Below are 24636 nucleotides of genomic sequence, written 5' to 3'. Positions count from 1 at the left end.
AACAATGTCCTGATTCCTCATAAAGTTTAGTAATAGCACTCATAAGTTCGAGAACAACTTTTTTTGAAATGTGTCTACAATGGATTTTCCACATACCCTAAAATTATTAGGCCTATTATTATTATTTATTTCTTTTTTACATTCAATGTTTCACATCGAAACACTATCCCAATATCTTGTAAAATTGTATCTACAACTCAAACAACCTTTTGTTTTAACGAGGAATTTACCCAATTGGCTTTCAGTAAATGTAGTAGATCTACTGTATTTAAGGTAGAATATCAATTAAACAAAAATACTGTAAACAAATTATTTTTTCATTATCAACTTGCACAGAAGTTATCTACGAATTCTTAAATCTTATTTGTCAATTCCTATTTCCTATTATACAACAAATTTGATGTTTTAATGTGTCTTTTTCTTAACTTTTTCTAACCCTAGTTTTGTGCAAAATGTCAAATGATCAGACCATACATGGTTTTTGAACAGACTTCCAAACTAAAACTTTGAAGAGTCTAAGAGCAACCGAATTGCGAACAGTTGTAACTGAGGATTCTCCTGCTGTTGATGCGTAGAGTGCGTTCGTCCTGGAGTTTACCTACTTTCTCCATCTGTTTCTCGGCCACACACTCGGCACACATTGCGTTGAACATGATCCTCATTGGGGTCTTGACCATCAAAGAGCGACCGCGCTGAGCATGCATCCAGCTGTGGTAGAGGACCTGCACAAACACATGCTTAGTGATCTGGAAACTCTGGTCTATGGCACATTTTACATTATTCTGTAGAAATAATAGCTGGTACATATATTAAATGTATTTTCATGCAGCCTCAAATATATTGCTTAACGCAAATGATGTTTTTAAGACACTAACATATATAGTTGTGAAAATTATGATCAGTGCTTAATTTATATGATTATCAGTACTAGAACTGAAATGAAGCAGGAGTTTGACCCCTTCTGATCCTTCACTATACCTCTAAGTTTCCTTCATGTCCGTAGCACAACAAAAATTCAACCATAAAACGATGACTAGGGCTAGGACATTCTAATAATCTTGTGTTGGCATGATTAACTAGAAGATCAGCCTCCGACCATTATTCACATGGTAACCCTTGACAAGTGTAAACTATACTTCCAGGTAAAATTCATCAGTATGTGTGTTATGTAGGATAAACTGGGGGCACATTTGGCAAACAAAAAAGTGACAACCAAATTGCTGCAATATCCAACTAATACACATGAATTCAACAAAATTCAAAACCTAAATTCAACTTCAATACGATTCATGGATTTGAAATCACCTCAACTTTTGACTCTGTCAGTTAGTTATGATGCAACTAAGGTCCACAGCTCAACAACTTTACAATAATTTATTGCTTTTTCCTCTAATTTTCTGACCACAAACTTTTAAGTTGGCTGCACTGTGACTCACCTCCGCCATTATGTAGACGACAGTTGCCCAGCCTGGCAGCACCACTAGCATAGGCAGCACTAACAATGACAAGTCACAGACATATTCAGACCCTTTCTTCGGGGAGTCTAGAACAGCTGTGTCAAACACTGGCGACTTGAGAGCTGACCTTGGCACCTGCGGACAAAATCATCTGATTATGAATTGAAAATCCTTTATTTCAACAGAAAAAGTTTACTCATTACCAAACAACGTTAACAAATATTACTCATACTCTCGACTGAGTGCTGACTGCAAATACAAAAACACTAAAACAATCCTAGGACACACCATCCAAGGCCCCACACTCTTGGTTCAATTTTTAGAGTTCCCCACAAATCGGAGACTATTACCAATCTGGTTCGGACTATAAAGCACAATTATCTAGTCAAGATCATGGTTAAAACCTCAGTAGTCAGTCAGTATTCAGTAGTATAAAACATATGCAGAGTTTGGACAGAATAGGTGGAGTTTGAATCGTCTATAAAACTATTTTTGGAAATCTAAAATTACCATAGGGTGGGTGCACCAGTGAATGACCGTTTCGTATAACATCATAACAAGCTTCTTGTTTATAACCTAATCTATGATAAAGGGTATTAAATTAGCTTTGGGGCCTGATTGGAATCGACCCTGTCACTGGTTGAAAAAGATAGTGCCAATCCACGCTCTTGTTTTTATTATCACACATAAAATCTAATGTTCCAACCAGTTGATCTTCAAGCTTTCTACTAAAGGTCTCGCAAAAGCATGATTGGTGTCATGGTTCTTTTATAATATTATTGATGGAAACTTAAATGTATTACAATGTGTAATCCAACCATGTTACAATTCTGTACTCATTTTAAGGTCAAAATTTACTGGATCACAACTTTGGGTATAACCAGTGAATGGGCGGTTCGGTCTTTTAACTAAAATACATGCTCTTATGTGATTCGTCCAAATACCGACATGGTCAGTTCACGCCTTATTAGTTCTATAACATTGTCTACCATTCGCCACACTCCTCTGTACAAGAGGTCATGTTTCACCTGTTAGTGAATGTGTCAAGCAGTTATTGCAAACATAGAATACCTTAAACTTGGACCTCTGATAGACGAGTCGTACTTGTGTCTGTTCCCCAGTCTCATCGTCGCCGAAGCTCCGCAGAGGTTGACTCGTCTGGACCAAGGGAGTCACAACCTCCCCCGTGTCAGAGTCCACCAATAACCCTCCGTTGGGACTCATCTTCTCTGGGAACATCATAACATTTCTTAAAACCAAGAGGTCTATACTTAAATAAACGGTATCATAACAATCTGACACATACTTCCTCCCATTAGCTGGTCAACAACCCTTATCATGGGCGGTTAGAACTATGATATTTTATAAAAAAAAGTTACAATAACTTTCGAACTATAGCTTTTACAGCTTTGGGGGTTAAGCCATTTTGTTTTGATTGAAAAGGACCACAACATGCTAACTTTTATTCAAAACCAGCTGGCCCGACAGACGTCGTCCTGTCCTAATGTGGTTTTATGTCAAATGCTCGTTCATTTTCAAGGTGAGCTCGTTCGCATGGCTCAATCACGTCCTGGTTGAAGTTCGTTCGCTACGTTCACTCACCTTTAGCATGGAGCTCAATCACTGCGCTCACTTGCCTTCAGGTTAGCTCGTTCGCTACGCTAGCTCGCCTTCAGGTTGAAATTCGTTCGCTACACTCACTCACCTTTCGATTGCAAATTAGCTGTTGTCATAAATTTAAAAAAATAATAGTGCTGCACCCTGTTGGTAAACCTATTAACTTTTTAATGATATTTAACATCACAGAATCAAATTGTTTAGTTGAACCAGCTGTTAAGATTCTTTAATTCCATTTAAATATGAGTACTCATAAGGTTAACATGGGAAACTCCAGAGCCACTGGGGCGGAGCCCTTTTGACGGATCTGCACCAAACTTCACTAAAACCTTCCTTGAATAATGCTTAATAATGCCTGAAAGTTTCATTATAATCTGTTGAGCGGTTTCGGAGTCCATAAAGGACAAACAAACATACATTGGATTTTATACAGTATATATACAGGGTGTCACAAAAAAGTGTGATGGGCTATACAGGACCTAATTCTACATGCAAAAATAAGTCAAAAATGAAGAATAAAATTTTTTGGATTTCGGCTTAGTTTAGCCGTAATCCGGCATTTTGTTTTTTGGGGAAAATATTTATTATTTCAAAATCCCTTTGAGATATTTTTACGAAACTTGGCAAAATTGTTTACACTATAGTAAGTAACATTTATAAAAAAAATTATTATTTTAACTTTCCAAATTTCAAAATGGCGGCCGTTTGAATTTTTTAATGCCACATTTCATGAAAACCGGTACCTAAATCAAAATTTTGTAAGACACAAAAGTTTTAGTATTTATTATGACAAATCCAACAAAACAAAAATGAATAAAATCGGTTCATAAATAAAGAAGCTGTGTTGATTTTAGTAATTTAGACTGAAATTACTTAATACGTTACATAAATTATTACATTACATTTAATACATTTTAATATTAATAATTTCAGTCTAAATTACTAAAATAAACACAGCTTCTTTATTTATGAATCGATTTTATTCATTTTTGTTTTGTTGGATTTGTCATAATAAATACTAAAACTTTTGTGTCTTACAAAATTTTGATTTAGGTACCGGTTTTCATGAAATTTGGCATTAAAAAATTCAAACGGCAGCCATTTTGAAATTTGGAAAGTTAAAATAATAATTTTTTTTATAAATGTTACTTACTATAGTGTAAACAATTTTGCCAAGTTTCGTAAAAATATCTCAAAGGGATTTTGAAATAATAAATATTTTCCCCAAAAAACAAAATGGCGGATTACGGCTAAACTAAGCCGAAATCCAAAACATTTTATTTTTCATTTTTGACTTATTTTTGCATGTAGAATTAGGTCCTGTATAGCCCATCACACTTTTTTGTGACACCCTGTAGAATGACTGTTGGCACTGCAGGAGTATAAAACACGCTGTTGTAGGAATTTTTAAATCTTTTGTAGATCAAGCGGGGTATTTTTCAATTCAATTTATTATTTTAAATGGGTTTTTATGGAAAATTACATAAGCTGCAATAACTTTTTACTGTGATGGTGGTTGTACCGTTTTGTTTAAAATTTAAAAAATACTATACCATAAGTACTAAATTTTAATCAAAATTGTTAGAACAATTTTTTTTAACCGAGCTGTTTTTGTGCAAATCCAAACTTAACTGTTACTTTACAGGTTTTTATGACAAAAGCACCATTAAAGGTAAAAATATAAAAAAATGTTCTAAAACAAACATAATTGCAATCTCCATTACCATCTTTCATATATATTTCCCCATTTCTTTTAAAACAGTATAAGAGTGTAAATATATGTAATTACTGTTATTAGATGTATTTTTATCTGTCACTTTGGTACTCGCTCTAGTTCAGGCTTGATCGTTTATACTCTTAACCGATTCTTTTTCTAAAATTCTGATGCTTATTAAATAGTAGTTTAAGCAACGATTGCGTAAAGATAGTGTTAACGACACGAGTAGAAAATTTATGGTACGAGCCTTGGCGAGTGCCTTAAAAACTTCTACGAGTGTCGTTAACACTACTATTTACGCGAGTTGCGTACACTACTTTACCTACGACGGTGTTTTAATTACTACAAATCACTACTCATAACTTCTAAGAGAGGTTATGTTTTTGTTTATAACCTCTAATTGCCACTGACATTGATGCAACGAACATTGTATCAAATACTAATTGCGCCAATCAACAATTAAATTGGTCTGAACAGCTGATTACAGTAGTTGAATTTCGAATCATTACAATTTTGCTTCTCCTCTCTCAATCCTTGAACCTCATTGGTCCGTTACCCGTGTTGTTATGAGTAAAACTATGCTGTTATGAATGTAAACAATGCTGTTATGAGATACTTTTCAATTCTAAGAACTGTACTGAAACGGCTAGGCCTACTTTAAATACCCCCGCCGCAGCAAACCTGCCGACTAAGCGAATTTCCATTTGTCTGAATTGAATTTCAGTTAAATATATTTTAATAACATTAGGTTTAACGAGTACCTAGGTTTGCTGCTACAAGGAAAGTAATAAAGTATGTTTTTTTTAGTAAAATATTGATAGCTTAGTACTAAATAAATAAATTTGCCAAGTTTGATCAAAATATATCCATAAACAAGCAAACTAAACATTTGACAATATTCTCCATAAGAATAACATGGGAATTTTAAATTTACAATTTTTTAAATTTTCTCCGTTACTAATAACCGAACAAAAATACTTTAACATACTAAATTATTTGTTTTTTTAAGCTCTTTAAAAAGGTCAAAAGAGAAATTGGGAAATTTTGTGTTTTGAGGGTCAAAAATGAGAAAAACCAATTTTTACCCCATAAAACCCCCCGTAAAGCCCCGTTCCCATGGTCCGATCATGCTGGTTCGCGAACTCATTCAAGTTTATCCCGCTCTACACCTTTAAACCAAATTTCATCAAAATCGGACCAAAATTACTCAAGTTATCGCGTTCACGGACGTATATATATATATATATATATATATATATATATATATATATATATACTTATTACCATCTCCAAAACCCTAACAAACAACCTTGAAAAGAATTTCACCCCTTGTTAGAATTTTTTGTATATATATATATACAAATTTGAACGAATGGTGTTTTTGGCATCTGGGGACATCAAAATGAAAAAGTAAATCGGTCCCAGGTCTAGGTCTTACCGTGCCACCTACGGTAATAGCTACTTCCCTATAGGGAAATTCGCTAAAAACGGTCGTAGGTAAAAAATATTTTCTACCTCTCTCCAATGTTAACTAACATTCTCTATTATTAAGCTTGTAACGCCTCAGAATTACATAAAACGTCTTTCCTACCTAAAAGTGAACTACCTATAAATGGTGCAATAGTTTTGGTTCGCGTTCGATTTCGATACCCAAATACTGTAATCGCATCGCAGCACTCGATAGCAGCATTCGATTACCGAAGGCGCCAAGCGGTTGTTTACTATCGTGACCTTGCCTTATCAGTCTTGTTATCTCCCCTCGGTCAAATGATGTTATCAGTTTCTCCCCTCATTGTAATCTAATGAAGCATTCTCAAGCAATGGGGTTCGTTGATTAAATTGTAGGAGAGCCAACTTAACCAAAACACGGTTGTTGTGAAAAAGAAAGTGTCCAAAAAGATAACAATGCAACTGTTGTTAATAATGATAACTATTATAATACTTCTGCACTTCTGAAAATTAAAAAACACTTAAGAAGCTTAAGAAGAACTTAAGACTCTGAGTCCCCCCACTCGAAAACATCAAATAAAATAATCCTTATTGCCATAAAACTCAGCTCAAGCATTGGCATGAGGCCAATACAATACACTAATAGAGAAAGACATGGAAAACAAAAATCCTCATAGGTCTTGGCCAAGGAGCAAACTAATAATATCATAACAAACTACCAACAACATCGCCGTTATATATACCACAAAATACATAATGCATACCATAAAATATTAAGATAATAAGACCACCAAATTAAACCACTTTAAGAAATTTTGTAGATTAAAGTTTAATAGGCTGAAGTCTAAACATTAGAATCAATTCAAGTAGGAGGCATTCCTTTAACCATACATATGGGTTACACAATCAAAGTTAAGGTTGGTTTTCGTCCCAACACATAGAAGTTACAAATGTCAAACTATTTTCTATAAAAATAAAATTAGAGTTTTGTCTGTAGTCTGTACATTGCTCAAAATTATATATTTTTGGTTATTTTACGTTTTATTAAAGAAGCCGAAACAAGTCTTATCATATTTCTGTCTGTCTGTCACGGCCCAGAGAAGGCATTTTACGCGGCCTTCTCCTGAAAAACGTGAGCATTGATCGGGATTCAAATAGTATTTTTGTATTCACTGGATTGGCGAGAGTGTCTTTAGCCAATAAAATATGACCTAACCACTTTTGAAATAAAATAACGGACGTTCAAAACCCCAATTTTGTGCGATTTTTTCAAGTTTTCTCTTCATGTTTACCACATACGTCATGAAATACTCATCTGTTTGGAGAATACGCGACATCTATGGAGTAACGAACAAATGTTTGAATAAGGATTATTTTTTCTAACTGTCAATGGATATGTTTACATTAAATGTTGTTTACAAATACTGCAACCATTTCCAATCACGTTTTGTAAGAAAATCCAAAACCAAGTGAGATTAAAAACTTTGTAGAACGGGTACACAGCTAGTTCTATACTAATGTCCATAAAGACAATAGGTAGGTTTGTATATTTACCAAGATACAAAAAATTATTGACAAATCAAAATTATCTTTTGAAGTGCAATTATAAATAGAGGACAAATCGTATTTCATTATAGCATGCATTTGATTAACTATTATTTAAACCCATTACAGTTGCCAGTAGCATGTTTGTGATTGTCAAGAATAGTAACATTCGTCAAGGAAAGCTAATTACACATCTCAGAAACCGGTTTTTACTGAATCGCCTCAAGAGTATAGGCTTTGCTTACAGCAACTCATATGTCTCATTTACAGTGCAAAAGATCTGTGAGCAGATTAAAATCGGCCATCTTGTACGTCTGAGGAACATTGACATAGGCATTTGGTATAAAATATATCAATTTCTAAAAGTTAACATTCAATGCTATTTACGACCTATGAGAGTGGGAAACACTATATACAACCACAATAATCAATGATGCAACTAAATATATTGAGTTATGTAGTTTTAAATTAGAATGTTTATTTTAGATTTGAAAATGTTGTTGAACGAAGTTTGTAAAAGTGTGTTACTAGTGTTACTCTTGTGATTGTCAACGCCAACTTGATGATTACACAAGAAGTTCACTTGGATCATAGCACAGAATAAAGAAATGTGTATTTCATCTGATAGGAGGCAGTATTTGTGAATTTAGAGAGGACTTTAAAGACAACGACATTAAAAGCGAAGCAATTGTTGTAGTTGTGACCTTCACCTTGTCATATCTTCCTTTTCCGTCCGTCGCGCCCAACAATCGCCGCCTTCGCCGGCATGGTAACAAAACAATTACACCTAGTGGTTAACGATATATTGTCGGCATATGAATAAAATACACTTCTGCCGTAGCCTGGTTGGCAGATTTTGTGACGTCACGTTTCACCTGGGGAATGTTCATTGTAGTGGGAATGGGGGTTATTCGGGGGGTATTCCCGCATCCCCACAAAATACACCAGCTGTCGCACAGCATACGGGGAACACACCGCAAATCGACGTGGTTGCACAGCACTTTAGCACATAGCAGTTTGGAAATCACATATAATCGGATTCTTTGATAAAATGTATCCCTTCCATAAAACCCCTGCCACCTTGAGGGAAATGCCTCAGCTAAAAGGGTACTGGTATATGGTATGAGAGTTTCTCAATTTGTCCGACGACAATATCGTTATAATAAATGCACAAGCAATATTAGTTGTGTAGGTTAAAATTTTATAGCTGATTAGTTATAAAATCATTCTTTTAACCGCAAGTTGCTGGATTGATCCTACATAGGGTTGATTTTATACCCAGTTTCCAATTTGCTATTCTATTGGGATATCAAATTATATGCTTCGGCACTAAATAGTGACAAAACATGGGTTTTTATCATCCCCGTACAAACAACTCTCAACTCTCCCGTGCAAAAAGACACCAGTGAAACACGACGAAAAATAAACAAAGAAATGCGGAATATTCTTGAAACAATAAACACTAAAAGAGCATAATATATCTGAAACTAAACAGTATTGCTGAGATGTATTTCAAAATTAACAAAGAAGGGGCTGTCTACAAGGGAACCTCAACCTGATTATAAACTTCCCCACCATTTATATTTGAAAACCCGCATCATTAATTGCACCATAGATTAAAGAGTAGATAGTACACGAGATTTCTCCTGACTTTAATGTTCTTAGATTACTTTTGTTTACCAAATGCGTTTCACACGTCAATTTAATTTATACAATGTATTTAATATTTTAAAAATATGTTTTGTGATAATCTTGCCATTCTTAGTATTTATTGCAAGAATACTTTATAAACAGAGCATAATACACCAAGACTGGGGAATTACGAGTCTAAGGAAAATATCTCACAAGCAATGTTAATCCAAAATAGTTCGTTAGGTGTACTCTTTTACTCACTAATTGATTTCGTTGTTTGGCTTTCAACTTGATATATGGGGACTGGACTGGGGTGACTTAAACCCCTATCTTTGAGTCGATTTAAATGGTCCCTGATTGGCGTATAATATAACCATTATATGTTGAGCCCCCCCCCCCCTATGTATGTTTACAAACTAACTCTCCTTACCAACTCCCGTCTTCTATTTCTTGATCTTAATTTCATTTTTTCTAAACGCAGTTTTTGTCAAAACGCAGAACCCGATGGACAATGGACATAAGTATTGGAGTAGGTACTATATTAACAATCGGTTTAATTTTAATATTCTTGCAGCGTAAAGATCTTAGGCCTACATCCTGTTTTTGTTTTTGAGAATGTTGGTACTGAAAAGATAGTTAGCTTATATAACTCGGTTTCAAGTGAGATATTTTTCTTAGCTCTTTAAAAATCATCTGATCAAAACTACTTTTAAATATTATCTTTGTTCATCAGTATCTTATACCTACCACCTCAACCTCAATGAAACATGGCTTGTGCTTCTGAATTCGGAGAAAATTTGTGATTTAAAGATAGATAGTGGCATTCTCAAATAAAATAATCACTGAAATTGGCAAAGTAAATATTAGAACTTATTTGCTTTATTTGACAGGTAAAAATGTCGTATTTAATGCTAAAAATTGCAATAATCGTGTAAAATTCACCTGTTAGTCGAATTCCATACACAGATTCTGTAACTTTCACAACCACTGACAACTCATAACTGATTACTATTGAGTGGTGGGGGGGTCCGAAGGTCATCTCATCACCCCTCCCTTCCCCTCCGTGACGTCACGCCAACATTAAATCAGCTGATTACCCATTAATGCACGCACAGACAATGTATTGACAGGAACACGACGTCCGACGTGTGCTTTCTTTACCCTCACGAAAATGTGCCCTAACTAGAGGGCGGAGGTTAAAAAAAAACTGTGGAACACTATTATAGACCATATAAAGCTTTATGCTATACCTTCCAAGTACAAGAGTTAACTGTTATCAATAAGTACAGTATTAAGAAAAATATTATGCTTTTGCGTTTTCACATTGCAGAAATAAACGCAATTTATTAAGTTCAATAATTTCTTTAAGACAGCAAGACAATTACTTAGGGTGCGAATTTCAGGGTAGGCCTACTAAATAAATGCAAGATGAGTGTAGAACGGATTTTAGAGATCTGTGAAGCTTCCGATTGTGATTACTGATTAGAACACCATTTTCAACTAGAACCATCGCAAAATAATTAGACATTGGGTCCAGTTTCGAACCATTACAATCCTACTAACCTTTTACAGGATCGAACCTGTGACCTTCCTGGTTTGTTTTGGCGAGCTCTACAAGAACTCAGCTACAAAGCTCTAAAATTTTCTTGGTCTTGAAGCCTAGAGAAAAGAGTACACACAGTTTAATGCAGGACAGGCTATAACAAACCTGTCTTAAAATTTCAGTCCAACAATTTATTATTTTGTAAAACAATTAATGATATTTATTGTATAATCACTAGCCAAGGGTCGCAAGTTAAACTTTCTTTCCCTTGCCTTTGGGAGAAGCGGGGGAGGCGACGAACAAATCGTAATATGTGAAACTTGCTTCCTGCATTATGGAGAACGCGAGCACAAGACACTTCCTGATGGCGACTTCCTCCGCCAGGTGCATCTTGCGACGCATAGCCACCTTGATCGTGGACACCATAGCCTCCTGGAAGTCTTCCAGGACGGACTCCTCGGTGTCCAAACCCATCTTGGCGTGCATTACTCCCATCCGCGTCATCAGCTTGGTCAGTTGCCGTGGTTGGTCCACGTTTTCCATGATGTCCTTCAGACGCACCATGATCCTGGCAAGGTGGTGGTTCTTGAAGTTCATGTCCTTAGGTAAAGACAGTCTCTGCAGGCCGACGCTCTCCAGGCGCAAAAACAAGTCCGTCAAGTTCGGGTGTTTTGTGAAGAACTGGTTGAAGACAGTGGTGATGAAGTCCTCTTCGATCGGCTCTACGAACTCCCGCCAGATCCTGCGGGCCAGCCTTGTGTCTTGATCGCCCAGATCCGCCTGACGCTGCTTGTCCAGGAAGGCGAAGTCTCTTCTTCTTGGAGCTCCTGATGGTTTCAGTTGCGATGGCCGTTCAGACTTCTCCATCATCGAAATGTCCGTCATTGTTCCCTTCGTCTCAGTCACCTTCTTGAGAGCCATGTTGAATTTAGGAATTGGTTTTGATATTGATGTTTTATCGCATCAGCTGACTAGATGAATATAAATTGCAGAAATGCTAGACATTTGGTTATGACGTTTGAATATGTATTTCCTTCCCTTGGGTTGTAGTTACGTAGATTAAACATCGTTTTGGTTAGTCCGTGGTTATATGTTTTATCTATGGTTGTAGCTAGGTTTTGAATTAAGTTACGGACAGAGTGCGCTCATGTAAATTACTTTTTTCTGTCGATTGTGCAATATTTTGCCAAGCCAAACTGACAGGAAAACGAACTGGAAACAATGGCATCTTAGTCACATCAACTATCACAGTACGGTAACTAAACTGAGGGAGGAAATACAAATTAAACTGAAACAAACGCAGTGAGTGGCTCATAGAACTATCTAAATAGAAGTGATGGATACTACAATATCCAAAAGTCAATAGTTATAAAATACGAGATGTATAGTGGAAATATACGCGTGGAATTGATGTTGGGAATCTTAATGTACAATGTACACTATGTACCATTGACTTCGGCAATACCATAGATAAAACATACTCCCGTTTTTTTAAACTTCAGTTGTGCACTGTGAGATTAGACATTTTCTTTGTCGTTTTTTTAATTGTTTTATTATTAGTTAAAAAGGCTAAGCTCCAAGAACTCTTAAAATCCGCACTAACGTGGCGAACACGAACAACCTAGTATTATAAAGATTCTGGATTTCATGGAGTCAGTCAAAGTAGGTTTGAACAACTGTCGACTATTGTCGGCTTAAGTAACTGTTTGACTTGTGAAAGGAACTTTGACAGTGACTCACTGATTAAGAGGAAATTTGTATTGGAACAAACGAAACTAGACACGACTTTAGTTTCAACAACACACATGCACGTCACTTTAGGTTTAGACAATTAATTTGGAAATGGTATAAAATTATTTAGGCTTGGCTTTTGAAGAGTTTTTTTCAAATGATTAGTACCCTGTACATTTATTTTTACTTTATTTGTAATGCGTGAAGGATTTAACAAAATCCAAATGTAGACAGTTGCATTTTTTTCGAGCTTGTTTTGCTGCTTACCGCTTGAGTCCAATGTTCTTTTACGGTACTTCCATACTAGATACTGAAATGGAATTGTGTTACTTATTATACGCCTCAGATATTTAACCAATTCTTTTGTTTACTAGATAAAGACACTTTTGGATTCCTTTGCCACCCAGTTCTTTATTTTCCCATTTTAACAGTGGTTATCGAAGGAAATCTCGATCTGCAATAAAATGACAGTTCTGACAAATATGTTCTTTCTTATTGGTGGGTTAAACAATTAAAGCCTCCAAACCTTAAGTTCAAACTAAATGAAGAGTAAACGCTACGTAGAATCAAGAAGGGTAGAATACAACGTTTTAACGACACTTATTCCAGTTCTCCCAATGAAACCTCCAAACCCATCAAGTATTTTGGCGTATCATTATGTGACAAATTAATTTTCTCACATTACTTTTCAGCGCAGGGACATCAACCTAACTTGCCATCCTACCATCCTAGTAGTCTAACAACTGTAACTATTGCACGAATACAAAATGAAAACACTTCACCTAAAGGGATACATATTGAAGTGTTCGTTAAAATCATACTCCAAGATAGTGCAGTTTCTACTACCTGTTGAGCTTTACAACCTTCCCCTCAAATAGGGGATGGAGAGGACGTGGAGCCACGCGTCAGACTCGCTGGGAGGAAATAATTAACGATTGATTTAATATTATGAGAGAGGGGTGGTAGGGGGTGGAGTTTGTCATCTGATGTGTGGCAGCGTCTGCGCACCACGGGAATATCAGCTCCAATGTTTCACCCGCTCAGACCAACTCCTCGCGAACTGATCTTTGTGAGATTAGTTCTTGAGAGTCAAAATTTTACATACAGATTTTTTAAAGTGTTACATGCTTTTAAGTTTCGCGAATCTTTACACATTTCAAACAATTTCTCTTTGTCTGAGAGTTGATTTTTTTGCAAAATTTACTGTGCGACTCATAAGATATCGTTTATGCTTGGTGTGCAAAGTTTTTATCGGAAAACAGCAAAACGGTGTTGAGGCTAACTTAATTTCAGACCAAATAAGTGTTCGGCCAATAATTGAGGTTTTAAATAGTGTTGTATGGTTTTGAATGCAATTTATTTTACAATTGTAGGGTTTTAATGTTTCCACGAACTATTTCTTTCCTACAATGTCTTGAATCTGAATAACATCGAACATAGAATTCTGCGTACCGGTACTTCTTACAAATCAACTGAAGACCATATTTTATGACTGTATGTTTGGATTTAAGCAGTCCTGAACAAAGAAACTCCATTAACAAAGCTAAAAAGTAAACAGATGTCACGCAAAAAGTTTAATTGCACATTCAGCTTACAAAATAAAAATTACAAGCACGATGTATTGCATTTATATATTTATTTCATGGCATTTCACCAAACATTTTTTTAATAGAACCACCTCACTCTCACACATCACAAGACTGACCGTCTAGATCGTGGGTACACTTTAAAAAGCAAGTCACTTTGAAAAATGATTCTAATCTTTTGCGAGACTCGTTCCAATGAGTCGTTCAGTAGAACAACATCGGTAGTGGAGCTACAGGTGATCGCATGAAGGACTCGGAGAGCTGATAAGGACGATAAGGACCGAAGATGATGAGCTCGACAGGGTTAGTTGTGTTTGTACTATTTGTTTGTTTTCTCTGTATTCTATTCTTGGTCGTCTAGGATTCAGGGGTCACTCACCCTTGGGGTTAGAGACTTAGAGATAACACTATTGATAAACCATAAAACCCCGAGGGGTGGTTTTGCTTGTATTTTCGAGCCTCAAACATATTTTTATTTCCGGGAGTATTTTAACTATTTTGTCACACTATCCAAATTCATATAATTTTAATCTTAATAAGCTCATCTATGAAAGGTCATGAATAAATTTTAGAAGTAATGAACTCATATTATTTCCGATTTTAAGAACAGTTTTTTATCATCTTAAGTTATAGGGGTGTTTTTCATAGCATGCCAATCTACCAATAATAAATATCCATGGAATAAATCAAGAATTTTTATTCATCATAGGCGCTATGTACAATACATGCACCGGATGAACCATTAAAAAATCTAGTGGTAATGTGTTAATTAAGTGAATTACCAATTATGTGACATATTGTAGTCAATGTAATAAAATAAAACCTAATTATTATAAGACAATTTACAACCCATATGTGTAGGCTTATAAATCAATTTAAAAATAACAATTTGAAGTTTCCATAAATTTAAATACACAGTAATAATAGTAAACAAATAAATATAAAACATAGTTCGGCAATAACAGCTTGGTGTAGGCCCTACATAAGCTAATCTGAATATTAGAAGAAATAATCCTCAATAATACTGTACATGTTTACCCAGATGTATTTTTAGGAAAAGTTAATACAATTCTGAAGCAGATAAATTACTTTAAAATCAGATTGTTTACTCTTTTGATCACTATGTTTGTATAGTATTTATTAGCAGTGTGTACTTATGCAGTTGTTAGTACAGGGACCCTTTAAACCATGATAGTCAATAAATAATAAGGGGTCAGAATAATAAGTATGGTAGACCTAAGAATGCCCACTTTTCGTACTCCTTAGTTACATAGTCATTTATATGATCTAATTATAAATATTTGGGTAGGACAATTGATTGATTTTTATTTACAACACATAATAAGAGTAATAAATATGACAGAATATCTTATTTCACTAGAACTACCTCTTAAAATTTGTTTTTGGAGGGGTTTTTATTGATTATTGTTGTTTTTTTCTTTTGGGGGGGGGGGGTTACTATACTATTCTATTATCATATGGAAGGTAAATATAATAAACTGTATCAGCAATCTAACACATACTTCCTCCCTTTAGCTTGTCAACAATGTAAAAACCATTATCATGATTTTACCATACTTTCTTCGAGAGCATATGGTTGGTATTTTATGGGTAAAATCACAAAAGTTGCAATAACTCTTGAATAGTAATCTTTACAGAAAAGGTGGATGTACCATTCTGTTTAGAATCATAAGAACCATAAAATTATAAACTTCTAAACTAAAAAAACTAAGCAAAAATTTTAAAACTAAGCTTTTAAAAAAAAAATTCAATCTTTGTTGAACAGTAATTTTTACAGTAATAAGGGTTGAAAGTACTATTACAAACAGTACTAAATTTTATCAAAATGGTTCAGGCCATTTTGAGAAAATTTGAATTTTCCATTATTTTATGGGAGAATCACACTAGCTACAATAACTTTTGAACAGTAATTTTTGCAGGAGTGGGGGTTGTACGGTTTTGTTTGGAGTTAAAAGGACTGTACCATAAAAATTTTAATCAAAATCGTTGAGGTTGTTGTTGAGAAAATTTGATTTCTCCCTGTTTTATGGGTTTTTATGAAAAAATCACCATAAAAATAAATTAAAAAATCAAAAAGCGTCTGGATGTACCATATATTAGTACCCATACAAACCAAATTTCATCAAAACAGACCACAGGTACACATCCACACATACTGAGACATCACTGAAAAAAACACTTTTTTGGGTTGAGTAAGACACAAACGGAATATACCCACCCAAAACTCAAACTCAAAAATTTTGTCAAATACAATACTTTCTCCATATACTATGTACAGGGGGGAGAAAATAAAAATGGATAGGATTAACAGGGTGTGAATTGTGTAAAGATCAAAGAGTTTGTTTTCTCATTTGGTATATTTGAAAACTAGATAGGTCTAAATTTGATTGTTTTAAAACGTTTGTTTGGGGTTTTTTTGTGGAGGTTGCTGTACAAATAAACTATGATATGGGACTGGAAAGGTCATAAAACTACGTATTCAACCTAAATGCAAAAGTTTCACCCGAAATCAGTGTCCAAACTACAAACTGATTCAACAATTTAACTTTGAAGTTAATGTAAACTTACCATCCCTACATAACATCAAAAGGCCCTTTACTACATTGCGTGACCCAGACTGTCATACATGAAGCTTGCAGGTTACTTAATTAACTAAGAGGTCCTGCCCCCCCCAACCCCCCCTCATCTGATAACCAGCACCTTTATAATCTCATCTGTCCAGTGTGTTGACTCATTTGCTAAATGAGATGTAGCAAGGGTGAACCAGGGAAAATTATCTCATGATTCTTCCCTGTGAGATCATTATCTTTATAATAGAAAGAAGTTAAATAAATAAAAGATAAATGGCGTTGTGCTGGATATCCAAGTTTAATGTGATTTCAACTAACCTATGGATAATTCTAATTTAGTTTATAATTAAGTTCGTATTTTTTTGGGTGTTAAATGTTTTGGAATGAGTTCAAAATAGGTGGGCACGGTTTTTAAACATGTTATAAGTTTTTATTTACAATCTGTATTCTGCGTTATCATTGTGGTAAAAAAATTCTGAGAAATTAATTGTTAAGGTTATTTGATATAAATAATGGTAATTGATTGAAAAATATACACTGTGTCTTGCAGCCTTATGAACAAACTTTGTCACTTTATTCAGAATGTCAAAAGAAACAAAAAATGTAATTTTGTGTCCTATCTCATTCAGTTTTTAGTCTATCTGCCTGTATGTGATTTTACAAAAAACATTTATAACTCCTTAACTATTTGAGCTACAGCGTTGAAATTCTGTAAAAATGTTTATCTTATTGATCACAAATTTTTCCCAAAATATGAATAAAAACTCTTGAAACATTTAAAAATGGCGGCTTTTTAATATATTTGATGCCAAATTCCTGTTAATTTAACAAAATATTTGCAAGACAATGATATCTTATAAGCTTAGTTTGGATAAAGAATAACTAAGAAATTGATATTGTTTTACTCCGTTTAAACAATGTTAAAAAGTAGTTTTATCAATTTAACATTATGCCCCTCGACTTGCAAGCATCGGATTTATATATTAACACAGGTAAAATGTCCATGGAAATAAACAAAGTGTTAATTAGGTTCTAAGACTTGGACTCTTGACTCCTTTGCACAGGCTTTGCCTATGTGGGAGCCATCCATTTTTTACAAGTTGTATCCTGTATAACCCGGGCCACTTTTGTAAGTGGGGCGCAAAAGGTTTTAGGTTTTTTTGGGGGTGCAAGTGAGAGAAAAAATCCCCCACAAGGGGGGCTCAATTATCCCTCGGGCCTGTGGCGCATCACATGCAAACGGCGGGGCTGTTTTAACAGTTTTTTCTTGGAATAAATTATTTTGGTTTGACTTAATTAATTGTTATCTAGGGGGCAGTATGTGTTGTCCAACACCAGTGTGCCAATGGGAGATATATCCCCTGTAACACTTGGACCCGAGGGAAGCAAGGTAGCTAGACTGCTGCTGGTTGTGGGACTGGCTACAGTGGGTAGTGTGGGCAATGTCTACATGATCAGTGCTGTCATCGTGGAGGACCATCTGAAGAAAACAGGTAAATCTTACGAGACAAGACGTAAAATGTACCTAAAGTCTAGTGCCACAGTTACTTTTGACTGTCGTAGATTCAGAGCAGTTATTATAGAGATCATCTGATGAAAACAGGTAAATCTTACGAGACAAGACGTAAAATGTAGCTAAAGTCTAGTGCCACAGTTACTTTTGACTGTCGTAGATTCAAAGCAGTTATTATTACAGGTCTTCTGATGAATGGCTGACTCTCTGGTAGGACAGTTTACAAGATTAACTGGGGTATCTGGATTTGGAAAATATTAAAGGGAAATATAGCTAAAATTTAGAGTCAAACTGGTTAATATAGATTTATCTTGAGTATAGTGATTATTTTAGAGGCTCTCATGAAGAAACGGGTTCAGTAACCATATCAGTTAATATAACCGTTTTACAAAATAATCTGGAGAATTGGGTACAATCCCAAAATCCTGATATTTCTTCCAAATGAAAGGTCTGTAATCTAGATATATTTTGTCTTTTCTCTGGAGCAAGTGCTGACAGAACTTTTAAAATTGTTACTCCACTATCATAGCTAAGAAATAGAAGTTGAGAAACCATGCTTTGTACTAAAGCTTCAATAACATTCTACACACTCCTATGGTGGATATACTTATAATTTTAACACGATCCCTTCCAGCCGTCACACTCCTCTATGGTAAACCACCATCAGGTAGTGAATGGGTCAAAAAATAACACTGATCAAAGGACAAGCAGTAACATCACGAGAAATGCAACCTGAATAATACTTTGTTCACAAAATTTAGATGGTTTGAAAGGAAGCAATTCTGTCCTCTCCGATCGCGAACTATGAAACAACAGCTAAACACGCTAAAAAAGTGGTGGGGAGACATAGGAATACATCCCCTTATCACATGGACTGCTGAAAATGTTTATTATTGCGTTCAAAATATGCTACATTCACACAATGAAATTAATCATAAATTAGGTAATAGTCTACTGTATGGATTGGAAGGTGGTGAACACGCAATGAAATGGGGAGAACTGCTCTATGCGCACAAGTGATTCTCACCTGTAAAAGCTGAGCTTACACTGAAGCAATAAAATACGTGTCGGGTAAGGGCTTGGATCTGCACTTTCAGCACTAGTTTTGCGGGGCATGGATTCACGCCATGCGCAGTCAATGTGTTAAACCGCCCAAATTTTGCAAATGGACCATAATTGTAGGCATGAACTAAAGTATAGTTTGTTTGCAGGTAATACATTTCTGGTAAACATAGCCCTGGCAGATTTGCTGGTGACTGGTATTGTGATGCCTGCGTCTGCTGTAGTCATCTTGGCTGGACTACCAGACTCCCCCCCTGTCTGTCACGTGCAATGGTTCCTGGCTATACTTTGCTGGATAGGTAAGTTCATGACAGATTGACGACGATGGCATTTTTGTTTTTTTTATCACGGTGTCATTATAGCTTATTTATGTACTACGAGTTCAACTACGTCCATTTCTATTCTAGCTTTACCATGGGGATGGAGTGTCTAGTTCTATCAATAGACAAATATTTTACTTTTGACTATATTTCTGGTGGGACCTTATAGCTGTTCACGGCACATCAACTATCTTAGTTATTAAAATCCATGTTTTATGCCCCTGAGATGTAACGTAACTAAAAAGTAGTGTTTGGTCAATCAACATAAGTTGTAACTGTTGTTGAGGCAGGTTCGGTATCACAATGCCATCATCAGACATTCAAATCTCGCCTGATGCAGCATCGTCAAAGTTAGAACACATAACGCACTTGAATATTTACTTTATGAATAAAAATTACAAATCAAACAGGCCTGTAGCACACTTGATACTGGTTGACCATTGTCACGATCTGAGCAAACGACCCAGGAACGACCTAGGAATCTTCCAGTCAGCATCCCTTTAAATGATTCCATCTATACCTTTAATTAAATTTATAACCATTACAAAACTATGTTACTGTACTTCATTTTCAAAGTTGATATCATTGAAAACCCCTTTTTCAATGAACTCAAGACATGTTTTCTACCATGTTTGATCTCAGTGACTGTGCTCACTCTACTGGCTGTGTCGGTGGAGAACTACGCTCGTCTATGCTCCAGACCCGAGCGCTACGCTCTACTGACCCCGTCGAGTGTCACGCTGGTCGTGCTGTGTATCTGGATCCTCGGCACCGGAGCGACTGTCGCTCAGTCTGTCTACGATCTTGGGCCTGACTACTGCGGCAGAAAGGTATCTACTTGTCACGTTCCAATGTAAACAGTTAATTTTCCATCTTCTTTATATAAATATAAAATCCAATGTATGTTTGTTTGTCCTTTACGCGTTACCAAACCGGCCATCTGATCGGGATGAAACTTTGGGAAGTTGTTCTATACACTCCCGGGAAGGGTTCTGTCCCATTCCTGTTCTTGAACTTCTTTGGAGATCTGCCCTAGTGGCACTGGAACTTCCCATATTGAATATTTTTTTTAACAAATGATGGATTTTTTTCTTATAAAGAGATTGGCGGCCTCTTTTAACCTTGCATTTGCCCGTCCACAGACTAACCGCCCGTGCGTGAAACGTTTACAGCAAAGCAAGGAGTGAGCTGGTACAGTACTAAGGTGAACTGTACTGATAAATTTTAGTGGCAGTGACCTGGATCCGAACCCACGACATCGCTGCCTTGGGCCCGAAGTCCACTACGCTACCGACTGAGCCACCGACTCACTAAAATTTAACTTAAAACTACTTTTAGCCAAGAATAAAGTCAGTAGAGAAATGGAGGATGATGAACATTGAAATGTTGCTAAACTGAAAGGTACAAAATTAATATTTGAATAAATACTAAACCAATTTAAACATGTGTTTTTTTATACCAAAAAGATTTCTGGAGCCAAAAAAATATAAATTCAACCAAACACTAAAATGATAAAAATCCAATATTTTTACGTAAACACCTTCAGATTAAGTATAACTAACTAGATATCCAAGTGCTTGCATTGTAATTATTAAAGAGCAATTCAGTAATGAATATGTAGAATTTTTATTAATCAGAGCTGAATGCATAGGTGTAATTTCGTTTTGAAGTGACAAAGTCTTTATAAGAATAGAAGTAAACTATACACCCCTAAACTTTCAACTAAAATACTCACCTATGGCAAAGTAATGAAATTAATGATGGTCAAAGTAGCTAAAGGAAGCTATACCACATAAAAAAACAAAAAACAAAGCAAACAGTTAGAATTATTAATGGAGATCATCCATTGCGCTACCCAGTTAGTAAATATTACTCCTGCGTGAGATTCTTCTGAAAGAAAACATAACAAATAAATTTGTTAAAGAGGGAGGATGAAGAAGAGGGAATGCAGAGGAACCACGCAGCAGTGGCGACAACCGTCGTGGCAATCATCGCTTTATTCACGTCCGCCTTCTACCTAGCAGCCACTTACCAGGTTTGCCAACATACCATATGAATTAATTAAGCATTATGTTACCAGTTACAACTACAGTGGAACCTCGATAACAAGTGACCCTTGATAACATATTGTGTAGTTATCTTAGATTTTATCTACTCCTTAGCACATGTTATAAAAAAACCTCGATAACAAGTATTATTTAATAATCCCCAAGAGAGTCTTGTTATCGAGGTTCTAATGTATGTGTAACACACTTGTGTCTAAGTGACCTGAGTTAATTTTCCCAAATTTATAAAAAAAATCTATAAGTATAAAAGAGGATGTTTGTATATATATATATATATTTGTTTGTTTGGCAGTGATAAACTCAGACACCGCTGAACCGATTGCCACGAAACTTGCTACATACGTGTAGAATGTCATGGAATAGGCTTATACACCATCAATTTCGTGATCCGTCCAATCGGCTCCGCCCCAGTGGCTCTGGAGTTTCCCATGTTAACCTTATGAGAAATGGAATTAATGAATCTTAACAGCTGTTTCAATTAAACAAGTTGGTTCTGTTCTATGATGTTCAATAGCATTAAAGTTAAAAGGATTACCAACAGGGTGCAGCACTATTATTTCTTTTACATTCATGACAACAGCTAATTTGCAACCAAAAGGTTAGTGAGCGTAGCGAACGAACTTCAACCTGGAGGCGAGTTAGTGTAGCGAACGAGCTAACCTGAAGGCAAGTGAGCGTAGCGAACGAGCTAACCCGAAGGCAAGTGAGCGCAGCGAACGAGCTCCAACCTAAAGGTGAGTGAGCGTAGCGAACGAGCTCCAACCTAAAGGTGAGTGAGCGTAGCGAACGAACTTCAACCACGACGTGATTGAGCCATGCGAACGAGATCATCTTGAAAATTAAGAAGTTAAACGGGGCAAAGCCCGCGGGTTACAGCTAGTATGTACTAAATTAACAATTATTTGCAGAACTGGTCCCCTTACTGTACAAACATTGCGCCATCACACTAATCCAAGTTTAGCGTTGTTTTCATCTGGGTGTGGAATCGCACTGACCTAGTTTGTAATGCTCATAACGAGCCATCATTTACTAAATGACTCATCGAGTTTCAACCCCACAGTAAAAAGACTGAATCTGCACTTAAATTTATAGGAGTTGCATCTAGCCATATTTATTCAAGATTGAAAACGCCCACTTCTTACAGGGGAGTTCTGTTGTTGGATCGTGGGAATTAAGGTCTTGTTTCTGCCAAATGTATGCCAGACATTGTCCAACTTCTATTGGACAAGAATTGATTATCAGCTAGTGAAGTGAGCAGTTTATAATGTTGAATGTCAGATATTAATTGGCGTCACCATAATTACACACTGCTAACTGTTTACACTGTTTAAAGTAATATTTCATGAATGTAAGTTATTTGTAGATTGATGTATACATTCACATAAAATATTCTGATGCTTTATACTCATTCAATTTAGAAACTTCAATATAGCATTGTTGTTGGATACTATTACAAAATTTGGTTCAAGGAGTCAAATTTAACAGCTATCATTGGCTTAAATAGATGGAGATTCCTGACTGGATTGAGTTGATAGTTAAAGAACAAACATTTCAAGATAAGAAAGTGGGGTTTGTTGCTAGTCTGGTGGTTAACGTCTCAGACTTCAGTGGAGGGAAGGGTTCGATCCCAGGCATATCCAAAAATGTTTTATGCGCTTGGACAGCTTTCCCTGAAAAGTATTTGTAACAACTTAACTAATAGCCACTAGCATATAAATACGAAAATGCTTCAATCTAAGGGATGAAAATATTAGACATAAATAAATAAACATTTCTCAAAGAGTTAATTTTTTTGCAGACTACTTAAAAGGTGTTTCTAACAGTAACTGCTGACTTTAACACAATCCCTACATGTTAAAGGTGTTATCTGCCTAAGGAAATATTTTTCACAACAATATTAAATTCAGATAACACTGTAAAGCCCATACAAATGTTCCCAGGTGCGTTCTGCTCATCTCAACCCCAGCTTCAAGCCTCCGCTAGCCTTCACCTGGGACTACTCTCTAATGAAGACAAACATCTCTAGTTTCATCCTCTTCTTCGCGTTCTGGCTCCCCTTCGGCATCGTCCTGGCGATCGACTCCTCCCACCAGGTTTCGTCCAAACTCTTCTACATCCTCGCGTGGTTTGCACTCAGCAAGTCCTGCGTGAACAACATTCTCTACGCAGCTTGCAACCGTCACTTCCGCAGCGCCTACCTCAACCTCTTCCACTACTGTTGTTGCAAGACTACCGTAGCTTTCTCCAGGCGGCCACGAGGAGAAGTCAGACCCTCGGGAGATGTCCGGGTTCACATCATCCCTGGATACAACATGTACTCCTACACCAGCCCCCAGCGGGCCAGTAGGGAGAGTAAGTCCTCGGGTAAACGAGGATCCAATTCATCTCGCTCTCAGCGAGCCAACGGTAGAGAAGTCTACCAGTTATGATCTGTGTTATGTTAAAGCTTCCCAATGTTTGTATAGCTGATGTTGCGAAAACTTTGTGGTTGAAAATAATGTGTTTCACAATGAAAATATTCAATCAGCTTTACATATGAGTAATGTGTAATTTGAAAATTGCAAACAACCAAACTAGTTCTAAACGGGTAAAAGGCTAAACATCATGCAAGCTAAAAGGTATAAAAATGTAAAATGTTTGAACCTTTGACTATGTATCTAGACATTCCCATTTTAAGTAGTAGGTGGTTTTCTGGATAAAACAAACGTACTTAAATTGTTTACTGACAAGAGTGTATTGATCTAAGCCACTGATTTCTGTAGAAAAAGAAAGTGCCAACATTTTAACCAAGCAAAACTAAAAGTACT

At 36.0% G+C, this 24636-nt stretch overlaps 2 protein-coding genes across 2 annotated transcripts; one reads left to right on the top strand and one right to left on the bottom strand.

Moving 5' to 3' along the window:
* Window positions 1-296: 296 nt before the first annotated feature.
* On the bottom strand, window positions 297-10433 carry LOC128994776 (uncharacterized). Its single transcript, XM_054419541.1, has 4 exons — window positions 10360-10433; window positions 2529-2686; window positions 1437-1592; window positions 297-722 (listed from the first exon to the last, which is right to left on the bottom strand). The coding sequence occupies exons 2-4, from the start codon at window positions 2679-2681 to the stop codon at window positions 516-518; spliced, it is 516 nt and encodes a 171-aa protein (XP_054275516.1). The 5' UTR covers window positions 2682-2686; window positions 10360-10433; the 3' UTR covers window positions 297-515.
* A 4130-nt stretch (window positions 10434-14563) lies between these two features.
* Window positions 14564-24431, top strand: LOC128995543 (alpha-1A adrenergic receptor-like). Its single transcript, XM_054420561.1, has 6 exons — window positions 14564-14580; window positions 18180-18361; window positions 19593-19742; window positions 20406-20593; window positions 21688-21798; window positions 23770-24431. The coding sequence occupies exons 1-6, from the start codon at window positions 14564-14566 to the stop codon at window positions 24256-24258; spliced, it is 1137 nt and encodes a 378-aa protein (XP_054276536.1). The 3' UTR covers window positions 24259-24431.
* Window positions 24432-24636: the final 205 nt, after the last annotated feature.

Source organism: Macrosteles quadrilineatus, unplaced genomic scaffold, assembly GCF_028750875.1.
Source record: "Macrosteles quadrilineatus isolate MER2022 unplaced genomic scaffold, UCM_ALF_1.0 Scaffold_5__1_contigs__length_97177068, whole genome shotgun sequence".
Taxonomy (NCBI): domain Eukaryota; kingdom Metazoa; phylum Arthropoda; class Insecta; order Hemiptera; family Cicadellidae; genus Macrosteles; species Macrosteles quadrilineatus.
Note: the sequence above shows the minus strand (reverse complement) of the source record. Positions and strands in the feature narration are given on the sequence as shown.

Excerpts from the sequence above, each read along its gene's own strand:
- LOC128994776 (XM_054419541.1), bottom strand. The coding sequence starts at position 2,681 with ATGAGTCCCAACGGAGGGTTATTGGTGGACTCTGACACGGGGGAGGTT. Across the intron at positions 1,593-2,528 it reads ATCAGAGGTCCAAGTTTAAG|GTGCCAAGGTCAGCTCTCAA; the intron begins GTATTCTATGTT and ends TTTTGTCCGCAG. Across the intron at positions 723-1,436 it reads TCGTCTACATAATGGCGGAG|GTCCTCTACCACAGCTGGAT; the intron begins GTGAGTCACAGT and ends GTGTTTGTGCAG.
- LOC128995543 (XM_054420561.1), top strand. Across the intron at positions 19,743-20,405 it reads GGCTATACTTTGCTGGATAG|TGACTGTGCTCACTCTACTG; the intron begins GTAAGTTCATGA and ends GTTTGATCTCAG. Across the intron at positions 20,594-21,687 it reads CTGACTACTGCGGCAGAAAG|AGGGAGGATGAAGAAGAGGG; the intron begins GTATCTACTTGT and ends AATTTGTTAAAG.